Source organism: Chaetura pelagica, unplaced genomic scaffold (genome assembly GCF_000747805.2).
Source record: "Chaetura pelagica isolate M959 unplaced genomic scaffold, ChaPel_1.0 scaffold34, whole genome shotgun sequence".
Classification (NCBI taxonomy): domain Eukaryota; kingdom Metazoa; phylum Chordata; class Aves; order Apodiformes; family Apodidae; genus Chaetura; species Chaetura pelagica.
This window is the reverse complement of record NW_009952895.1, coordinates 1,699,843-1,711,233: the sequence shown is the minus strand read 5'-3', so window position 1 is coordinate 1,711,233 and position 11,391 is coordinate 1,699,843. Positions and strand designations below refer to the sequence as shown.

Here is an 11,391-nt window from a genome sequence, read left to right as displayed (position 1 = left end):
AGCCCTGTGAGGAGCAGGAGCAGCCCTGTGAGGAGCAGGAGCAGCCCCAGCCCGCCCCGCCTCAGGCGCCCGCCGAGCTGGGGGTTCGTTGTGGTCACTGCCTCGTCACCGCCCGTAACTAGTGACTAGCAGCGTCAGACTAGCATTCGCCTCAGAGCTACTAATGATTATCTCGGAACTGCGTCAAAGCCGCTAGTAATTGCCTCGGAACTACTAGTAACTGCTTCGGGCTGCCTGGGAACTGCTGGTAATTATCTAGCGCAGATTTTTTAAACTCTTCCCCCCCCCCCCCTTTTTCTCTCTCATACGTGACTTGTCTGAACACTGCACAGCACGGCCCAGAGCTGCGGTGGCTTCATGTGAGTTGGGATAAACGTTTAGAGGGCAGCAGAGGGAGCTGCTTGTTCTCCTGATGGAAAACGGGGCCAACATCCCACACAGGCTCGGGGTGCAGGATATGCTAAAATGTTGGGGTTTATTTTCTGGTTCACCGTGGATGTCTGACTCTGCAGACACCTGCTCTGCTGTCATTCTGTCCCAGAAGGGCTTTGGTGTGTTGGTTTTAGTTGGCTGCTTCGAAAAGATGTAACTACGTTCCCTGTTGTGATTTACTCTTCCCTTCCCACGTTTATCTGGCAATCAGAAGCAGTGCTTAGTGTGATTAATTACTGGAGTTCGAATATAATCAAAGTGGCGTTGTTGGTTTTGTTTTTAGGGTTGGTTGGGTTGGTTTTTTTTGTATGTTTTTAAAAGCAGCTCCTAATTTTGAAGTGTTGAAGGACTTTTAAAGGCACTTACACCCACAGGAATGAAACATGGATAGCAGGTGAGACCAGAGCATCCTGACATCACTTGTCACACAAGTAAAGCCTTGCAATTAAAATTGTAATTGCTTGTAGTAGCTGATTGCCTGTAGCGACTTCTCTGTGCTGGGGAGTGTGAACGTTGGGAGGTTTGTGCTGTGCAGACAGCTCTGCGGTGGCTCTGGACCTCCTCAGGATGAGTGGAGGAGTCTGCTTGTTTGGGGAACGTTGCTCATAATCACATGAACTCCTGGATCACCTTGAATTTATGGAGTTGTCGACTGATACAATTTGTGCTTGGCACACACAGGCAAACTGTAACACAGGGTATTTGTGCTGGTGTGTCACAACACGGCATTCGCAGGCAAGGGAAATTGCCAGGAGCTTTTAGCAGAAGATGCTGAGTAGTCCTGTGACTGTCTTGAAGAGCATGACTTCCCTCTATGTTGGCCAATAAAGCATTTATTTTACAGTCCAGGGATGCATAGAGATTACCCTCTTTTTCTGTGCAGCATTCAGGTGTGGGATGAGGTTTGCAAGCACTGTTATCTGAGCAGTCCTTAGAGATCCAGGAGGAAATAGCCTCAGGTTTCTTAGGAACAGGAGGGTGAGATTAGCAGGAACCAGCCCCATGAAGGTGCTATTAAATGATTAAAAAAATGCTGAACGATAATCCAGTGTGGGTTCAATTTCCACAGGGAAGTTCACTTTTATACATGGAGACCTTCCCTTGCATCACCCTGAGCTTGTACTGGCTGCTGGGGGCAGAGAGCAAAGGCTTCTCATAGTCATTGGTCTCTGGTGCACCCTCCTTTTCCACTCAGGTGGCTCAAATTCCCACATCTCTTCCCCAGCTGAGCACTAGAGGTGGGGAGAGCCCTCTAGATGCACAGCTGTGTCAAAGAGTGTTAGTGCATCCCAAACTGTGTGAATATCTAATATGTCCTGCTCGCTTCCACTATCTGCACTGAACCACTGCTCTCCTTCCAGCTCCTTCCACATGGCTCCATGTTCCTGCTGTCACCATCATTTGGGAAGTGACTCCCCTTTTCCAGGCTCTGGTGGCAATGGAAGGTGCCAAGAATTTTAGGGTGTGTGTTTCGCCATTATCCCTGCCTCTAAACAAGCTGCCCATCTCCCAGAGTATAAAAATAAAGCAGCATTGTTTAATTTCTGGAATAAGACAGATGATGGTGGAAGGGGTCAGAAATAGGCATACCAGCCCTCCCAGTCCCACTGTCTCAGCTGCTGCTTCCTGAGAGACAGAAGCATGTGGTTGCTAAAAATACCCTGCCAAGAAGAGTGCATTCTCCCTCCAATGGCAGAGTATAAATTAAACTGAGTTGTAACATATACAACTGCTTGTAGCTGGGAGAAACAATTCCAAACGTGGGTTTCAGAGAGGGGGTTTCCTAATGGAGCAGAAGTCCCAGCCCTGTGCTTTCCGTTTGTAGGTTGGCAGTCCTGCCTGGAGGATCTTTGCCTCCTGTCTCTCCTGCTCCCACCCCCTGGCCCTCCTATGGAAAACGGTGTGGCCAGGGGTGGGGGGAGGCCAGACCTTTTATAAGTGGAAGTTGACAGGAGTGACGGGAGATTTGGCTCGCTCTGAGATACCCACCTCCTAAGCCTCGGGGTCCCTGGGATGACCAAAGGGGGAATGGAGTCAGTCGAAGTGTTCACGTCTGAAGGCAAAGGCAGGGGCTTGAAAGCTCAGAAGGAATTCTTGCCTGGGGATGTCATCTTTGCGGAGCCAGCCTACGCTGCCGTGGTCTTTGATAGGTAAGAGACAAGCACTTTTGAAACGTGGGCTGAAAGTCATCTTGATGCAAAATTTAATCTGGCCAGGTGGGCAGAAGTTAGAAAGTGTCTGGACAGCATCAGAGAAGGCTGTGAAGGGAAGTCAGGAGTACTTCTGTAAAGACACATTCGCACTTTAGGGTGAATGTCCTTCTCAGGGCTCAGATCGGCTCTTTTACTTTTTGTGGGGAACGGCTGTCAGGATGTTTCCGCGACTCTTTTAATCTGGTGTGATCTGTTTCCAGGATGTGATCTTGCAAGGTGCTTAGAGCTGTCAATTTTTACCAAATGAGGTGAAAGCTGCATGTATGTAGTGCCTCACAAAGCCAGAGCCATGTTACACTCTGGTGACCTGACAGGAATTAGTGTAATCCAGGTACAGAAATCTCAGACTGACTTTGCTGAAGGCTCTGATGTGTAATACAGGATAAAAGTGAGTGACATTGTGCTATGCTTACGTTTCACCTCCCAGCTCTACACGCAGCTTCATCACCTGCTGCCTTCAAATTAGAAGCTAGTGGGGATCTGTGAGTGATATTGTTTCTGTTGAAGTGATTTATATTTATAGCCAGCCAAGTGAGCTAGAGACAAGTTTCTGCTTTCATTCTTGGACAAGACTCATTTTGAATTTTCGCTCACACTTATACAGCCAGAAACTGAATTCTGGTGCAAATGTGTTTTTCTTTTCTGCTGCTTGTTTCAAGGATGAAAAACATCTGATCAACCTGTGCTGCCAGTGTTGTTGGTAGGTGCCCACTGCCCTTCCAATCAGTGGAAGAGTCACTTAAATACCCTGAAAACTAAAAGGCACAAATAACAAGTTTTTATGTTTCTATCCCCCATGGGATAACTCTAGAATAAAGACTCAGACCTGAATGGAATTTTTTCGACCTTACAATGTACTGAGAACAGAATTTGGCCCAAACTTTTAAACCAAGGAGCTAGATGTCAGCTGAAGGTTTCATTGTGGGCTTAGGAAAATTGAGCCTTTTCCAAGGGTGTCATTGTGAGTCCTAAGACTGACTTTTATGCCCCAAACTGCCAGTGACTTTAGTGAACATTCTGCACACTAAACGGGGTGGTGAGTGATTCTGCCTAGCTGAGCTTTCCCTGATTGAATCAGCTCTGCTAACAAAGTCTGGGACACAAGCAGAACTTGTGCTGCAACCAGTTATCTTGTGGTTGAAGCTGATTCATGTTACTGTAATATCTGGCATCAGCAGAGAATTGAGGATGATATGGACAGAGCAGGAAATCAGTTTTTTTGTGTCTTTAATTCTCTTTTTCTTTGCTCTTGTACTAGCAGTGGGTGAACAAGTTTATGAATCTTTGTAATAGCAGCAATGACACTTTTAAATTTTTATTTTAATATGTCATTGCAAAAGCTCACTTTAGAAATACCATTTTTCTTTTAAAAATGTTAAGTTACTGAATTCTTAACCCTGAGTTCAGTTACAGTAGTTAGTGACGGAACTATTTCTCCTTGATGTGTCCTTTTAGCTCTTGTATTTCAGTTTCACTTGTGTCACTGGCAGGAATCTTACTGTGATACCACGTTTGCTTCAGAAACGCCTAGTGACAATGATTCCTCCCATGTGCTGTATTAAAAATGCTAATTATCCTTTAAACAATTTAAAACCTTTTGCCTTTTGATTGCTGGTTGAGAATTTTTTTCTTCTGAGAGAAATGTTGCGAGCATCAGGCATGGAGTAGAGCAGCCCATGATGAAGAGCTACAACTTCACTGCATTTTCAAATGTCACTTGTGTAATGTGAGATACAGGGAGAAACTATCACCACATTGGCTCTTAGGCTGCAGACTGTGCCTTAGACTTAGGTTTCCTACAAAAAACCTTGGATGGGGAGAGATGTGCTTCCTTCCCTCCTCAGGCTGGATTTAATTGCCAGAGGGCAAGTCCAGGCAATGAGCAGCAAGGGGGCAAGGTGAACAAATACCTTCTCTGTGGCTTCAGTCATCCTTACCTCTCTGCTTCTTCTTTGTGCTGCTGTGCAATCATGAACTCTTCCCCTCCCGTGGCACATTTCATCCCAAAGCACTTCATGTAACATCAGTGGTGAAATGCATTCCCAGAATCTCTGAAGCAGGTGGTATCAACTAAATGGTTGTTGGTTAGTGCCTGGCAGGGGATACCTTGGCCTCAGATATAATGCAAACATAGGTTTTTCTTGATGCAATTCCTACACCCACAGGGCTTTGGTTTTGAAGGTACTTTCTGCCACTGTCCCAGAGTTTTCAATTGCATAAAACCCATGGAATTGATTGCTATCAAAGAAGGGTAGCTTGGATTCTTGTAGAATCTGCAAGAATAAATTGGTGGCTGGTTTTGCCCTCAAAGAACTGCTGTTGCCCCTGCATGGATGAAGAGTCCAGTGAATAGGCATGTGTTCTTCCTTGCCCACAAACATAGAAGTCCTAAAACTGCTGTTGAGCCAAAACTATCAAAAAGAATCTCACCCTGCATTGGGAAACCTGAAGTACAGAGTCCCTCATCCCAGTTCCATTCAGCATCTTTGCCTCTTGCTGAGCACTATGTGTATGTGTGCTATGGAAAGGGAATTCCAATAGGAGTGGCTGGCAGATTTAACTTTTTGGCTCAGGTCCTTCCAAATATGTGACCAGATTTTCCACAGAGCTCAGCTTTCATTGTATATAAAGGCCACCATGGAAGCATGAGAGTGCAGAGTACTTGGAAAAGTTTGTACTTTTCATCCCTTTGAGGATCTTAGTTACTGGGGCAGGCTGATCCCAGTGTGGATGGTGGGCCCCTGAAATTCTGCCCCTGATTTTGCTGCTGAAACCAGCTTCTGTGTGGATCACCACACCAGAGTAACCACACTGCAGCCCTCTATGTGACTGCAGGTGACGTGGCAACCCAGTAGGTGAAGCAAAGGCCTGTTTTGTAGATTAGCAGGAGCAACTCTTCAGAGATACAGCACAGTTTTCTTGGTTGGGCTGTACTACAGGATGGAAAGCAGCGTGTGTTTTTCTCTCTGTTAGGAGATGAGAGGTGTCACTGTTCAGAAGTGGGGGAGCCCCATAAAAGCTGATCATAGTTTGACCTGGTGAAGAACAGAGTTACAAAATTTAAAAAATTGCCTTATCTGCTATAGGTGTTTAACTTCAGGTGTGCAAAGGAGAAACCCCTCTGTAGGGCTGTTGCATACCAGAAACCTACCCTTTGTACTCTGAGAAACTATTGGAAGAGCAAACCTTTTTTCCTGACTCTAGAGGAGGACTGAACAACTGATTTTGGCACCAAGTGTTAGATGCTCACAGCAGAAAGTGTGGATGTGCTGTGCTTTGGGCTTAAGTGATGCAAAGGGCCATCTCTGTATATTGATGTGAGGAACAGCTGAAGTAACTTGGACCTGAGCCTGTCACCCACCTGCGCTGTATGAGTGTCTGTCTTTCACCAAGAGGCTGAGGAGGTGTTGAAAATTATATTTTTCCAGGAAAAGGAGAAACGTTTTCTTTGACACAACCCTGTAGTCAGCCATCATACTCTGAGCAAGTAAGACCCATCGATTCACCTGGACCAACCTACAGCTTGATGCGATGTCTTCTCCAGCAATATGCTTTGACACTCATCTTGAGAATTAAGACATCAAAAACTAAGGTATCTGCACAGAGGTAGGGACAGGATTCAGTTGTCATATGTGTTTAGTGTCATTTGAGATGCTCCAGGGTGTCTGTGACATGCTTTTGGGGCTGACAGGTATAGAATAGGATTTGAGAATCAGGCCTCCACTCAGGCCACATGGGTGTCCCTGCAGACCCTAAAGTAACACTAGGTTCCTGTGTCCAAGCAAGTGGATTCAGCCCTAAGTGCCCATTATAGTCCATGAAGCACTAGGAAATGCACTGAACACAGACATGGGCCTTGGTGTGCTGAGTGACTTTCTAGATCCCACTGATGGGACAACAGGATCTCTACTGAAGACACTGTGGGTACAGATGAGCACTTCTAGGTGTCTAAATCTGCAGTCTGCATCTAACCCTGGAAGACTCTAAAGGTCACAGGGATCCTGAAGGTCCCTGGAGTCAACAAGGCTGGTGAGGGCTTGTACTCTTCAACCCAATTATGGTTATTTGAGCAGCAGTTTCTTACCTGGTGCCAGAAACTCTTAGTTCAGAAGTACATAAAATTCAAAGTGAAGCTAAAGAAGGTTCCAAGGGAATCAGCCAGCTCATAGTTTCTTAGATTTCACAGCCAGGGTATGAGTCACAGGGCTAACCCTGCTCATTGCAGGAGGGTTGGAGCAGATGACCTTTAAACATCCCTTCCAACCCAAAGCATTCTATGATTCTATAACCTTTTGCTTAACACAGTGGTCACCTGCTACTGACTCCTGCATCACACCTGTTACTTCTACCTGAACTAAGGGAGGCTGTTTAGGGAGACCATGAATACTGATTGAAAGGGACTGCAGTACTCAATGGGATCTCTGGTATTTTGCTGTCTGGATAAAGTGCAGACACACTCTCTGATCTGTGTTTGAACCAGCCTTGCTGTTATCAGCTGAAACAGCACTCAGAAAACGCCAGTGTCAGGCCCAATTTGCCCTAAAATAGATGCAGAAGGTTGGCAATATGTCTTCCCAAGGAATTTTTTGCCTTTGTTGGGGTCACTTTTTTTTTTTTTTTTTTTTTTTTTCCCGATTTGCAAAGCTCTGGTGCATTGTCCTTTGGCATTACCTGTCACTGAAGCTTTTTCTGGTGCTCTGCTTAGGTGCTGGGGTTGAATCCTGCTCTCCCTCTTCACTTTCTCTTTGAAGAGCCCAGGACTCCTTTCCTCACAGCCACCTTCAGGATAGTAGCATTCCCATTGCTTGGGCTCAATGTACAGTATGTGTGACCTTCTCCTCTGGCATCTCAGTTGGCTCTCAAGCCTGTGACACTTTTATTTCCTACAGGCATGGGAATGCCTGATACAACTCTGTCAGCCTTCAGCAAGAGAAGGGTTTGCTCTTTGGCCAGTGGAGCTTGAGAGACAGTTGTCAAGGCAAACAGTCATGTGGTAGAAAGCCAAGATCACCTGAAGAGTTGCTTGATGAGCAATCTGCAAATTGCTAAAGACCTGAGGTAGTGCAATTTTTGCACTCCTTTTTGATGTATGAAGCAGGTTCAAAGCATTTTCTAAGGGAAATGTGGGGAACTCAGTTATTGTAGTGGGGAAGACCTAGGGATGCAAGAAATACACAATTTTCCATAACAGTAAAACTCTGAAAAGATTATGGAAGTAAATTCTTTGAGTTGATACCAATAAAAACTGAGAACTAATGGGATAATACTCACATGACTTAAAATTTTCTGGGGTTTGATTTTTTATTATTATTTCATTTGTTCAAAAGCTTAAATAAAATCCAAGTGAAAACCTTTTGTACAGGAAACCACATGCACACCTTTTAAAAAAGAAGCTGAGAAAGCTTGTAATGAAAAACTAAAAATAACATAGTCTAGCATTAATCTAAAATAAATTCTCCACTCAAAGCAGACAAGTAGGATGTGACATCCCTGACATTTTAAAGATAAAAGTACTAAGTTCCAACCCTCTTTTGTAAAGTAGCAAAACTTCTCTTGTGCTAATAATTCACCATTATAGGCACCCTCAATAGAAAGCAAATATTGAATACCTCCCTTTTACTTTCGCTGCTGAGAGGGCAGGTGTGTTTCCTTAGGCTGTTGTGTTTAATGAAATGTTGCAGTCTCTGCTGTGAAAGCCAAGTGGACTTTGTCTATTTGGCTATTCTTATGCCATCCTCTGTGGGACGTTGAGGAGAGAGAAGCTTGGCCAGCCAATAATAAATATGAAGCAGAGTTAGGTGCAAGTTAGGTCATCTGTGTGTGTCATCTGTCATGTTCAGAACAGAATAAACTCACATTAAATAGCTTATGAGCACCTCACCATGTCCGTTAGCTATTCAGTGAAATCATCCTTTTATTCCTTTGCACTACAGCCATCTGCCCTTGCTTTTCCAGATCAGTGAGGGAGACACTGTGGGTGCTGGATGAGAAGTGGTTGGCAGATGTTTGGGTTATGCATATGGCAGAGATCAGGTTAATATATTTCCTATCCCCTCTGCCCTGTCAGGTCCAACAGATCTTAATCCATCTGAATCCAGTCCAAAGAGTCACAAGAGCTATTTGTTTCTTCTGCTTTCACTGAGAGCTGTCCTTGCAGGAGCCACAGTTGAGTTGACGGTGCCCTGTCACCTCTTGCATGTGTTGGCTGGCACATTGAATCATGGCTTTTGAGCCTGTAGCTGTGTCCAGGAATAGTAGTAGCTGTGCGTCTCATCTACGTAACATCAGAGTTCATCAGCCCCTGAAAGTTCAGCTCTGTTGACTCTTGGATGAGAAGCCAAAGAAACCTGAGGTTCCCAAGAAAGTAATTTAGTGAGTCAGTCAGTGGCACCTGCCCCCAGGTCAGTCCTAAATCCCTGATCTGGCAGGGCTTGGATGGGCTGGAGACATCACTGTCCTAACAAAGATCCTGCTTTTGGCCAGGGTGGAAAAAAGAAATTCTCACTATGTGTGGAAGATGGCAGTGAATGAATGACCAGAGATCATCCCAGAGGCCATGGTGTACACAGACACAGCAGAAAGCAGTTGTGTTGTCCCTGTGTTAAAGCAAGGGAAGCTGATCACTGGGTCTGTAAGGGTTCAAACCTCCAGAGCTCCTGCGTTGGTGCCCTAAGTCTCCCCAGAAATCTTCAGTGCTGATTGGCCATGCAACATCCTGACCATGTAGCCATGGGCTGCTCTCTCTACAGGGAAAAGAAGCTCCATCTGGAGCCATTTTGTCTTATTTTAAAAACTTTCTTGGCCAGACAGAGAAGTGACTTCCACAGGCTGAGAGACTTGGTAACCTCACACTGCTCCCCCTGTTCTCGGGGGACCTTAAGCATTGCAGAGAGGATGACAGGGGAGACTGTGGACTATTGCAAGTCTTTGGTGTCCTTGGTGTTGTCTACTACCAGGACAAATGGTATCAGAATCTGTTGTAAGTCCCAGTCCTGGGACCAAGGGAGAGCCCCACTTTGCCATCCCCATTTGGGGTGTCTGGCTTTGGAACAACACAAGTTTGCATGACTGCCCAGGACCACTTGCAGGATTTAGGTGCTCACAGTGTCAGGCAGTGCTTGAGCAATGTTGAAGATTTAAGCACTAAATCTCAAATACCTGTGACTCCTGTTTTTTTTTTTTACTTCTCCAAGAGTTGAACTGAAGCCTCTGGAGTCCTGGTAACTCACGTTATCAATAAATCCAATCTTCTTTTAAACCAGCACGGAGGATCCCACAAAGGTTTTGTGAGAGATGCAATATTTCTTATACCTGCCAGTCAGGTTACCCGTGGCTAATTGTGTCTGCAGTTCCAACCCCACACGAACTGTTCTTTTGCTTCCTCAGGAACTCTGGTATAGGTTTTTTTGTAGGCATTTCTGCATCTCCTCAGAGACAAGGGCTTTCCAGAGCCAGTGGTGAGTTCCACCAGCTGGGTTTGCTTTTGAAACTCTGGACACTTTCTAAGATAAACAGCAAAATGCAAAGCTGACATTTCAGTATTTTTCTCTTCCCAGAGAGAGAGCTGGGGGGAGACAAACCCTTCTTTGAGGACTCGGGTTTTGCTGCACTGCATTCCCCTCTGACATGTCATTTCTCTTTACAGAGCAACTTCTTTAACTGACTTTTCACGTTCTGACTGCTCCCAAAGCACACAGGCAGCAGGAGGGAGCCCCTTTCCCTGCAGGAGATATCTCCCAGTGCTTTCCGGCACGAAGTAACCACCCAAGCTTTATCAGCCCTCTGGCTCTCTTTTGCCTTACAAGGAGTGTAATCTCTCTTGCACTTCTCTGTCCCTCTGACCTGACAGCTGACAGAGCACAGCCTTGCACTTCTCCCACCTCTTTCATCTGGCTTAATGGAGTTGGCTGCATCCCCCTTCCCGGACACGTGCTCCGCCCTGCACCATCCCAGATGCTTACCTTGTACTCCCTCCCGTGCACCAGCACTGCTCACTGGCATTTTCCAAACCTCATTTTCACACGTGGTTTTGTCTGCTGGGAGTCATCCTGCTTGAAATCAGTGGCCCTCTGCTTTAAATCAATGGACTTCTTAATCCTGCAAGAGCCAAGACACAGGGTGGCTTGTGTCAGCAGCTCACACAATGCTGCCAGAGGAATGAAAGCACATTTTAAGTCTGCTGTGATAGATATAAATATGCATGCATATGTTTATATATATGTCTGTATAGTGAGGAGGCAGGGCAGTCTTGTGGCTGGGGACTCTGGAGCGCTGGCTCTGATTCCTGCCTGCAGCACAGCCTCCTCACAGGATCATTAATACATTTTTTATTTCCTCGTGCCTCAGTTTCCTTGGTAATTAAGGTCTGTGGTCAGAGAGCTTTTTGCAATGAGAAGAACCTTTCTCTTGGGACAAGTGTTGTCTTAAGTGATGGGAATTTAAGTTCTCCTGTACTGTCAAGACTAGCTGGAGGCAGAGGTAAAGTGGGCAGTTGCCTGGAGAAGCAGGCAGCTGGGGGCACCAAACCAGGCAGTGAAAAAGCCTTCTCTAGCACCATGGGGAAAGTCCTGAAGTTGTTTGGACAGGAGGAGACCAAAGTGTCTTCCCCTTCTACCCAGTAAATTAGGTCCTAGGAGCAAGCAGCTGGACATGTGAAAAGGAAACATGGGGAAGGATTCCCCTTGGTCTGGGACCCTGGAAACTCTCAGAGTGAGGACATGAGGTTAGACTACTTCATCAGTACCCT

The 11,391-nt window shown here is 45.7% G+C and overlaps 1 protein-coding gene across 2 annotated transcripts in view; it reads left to right on the top strand.

Moving 5' to 3' along the window:
* The first annotated feature begins 2,441 nt into the window (after positions 1 to 2,441).
* Positions 2,442 to 11,391, top strand: part of SMYD1 (SET and MYND domain containing 1) — a 27,631-nt gene continuing 18,681 nt past the window's right edge. Inside the window, exon 1 of one of the 2 annotated variants that reach the window (XM_009995612.1) lies at positions 2,442 to 2,582. In XM_009995612.1, the coding sequence (XP_009993914.1) occupies positions 2,446 to 2,582 (137 nt within the window). In that variant the 5' untranslated portion in view covers positions 2,442 to 2,445. The remainder of the gene's footprint in view (positions 2,583 to 11,391) is intronic. The other variant, XM_009995613.1, reaches the window with a different exon arrangement.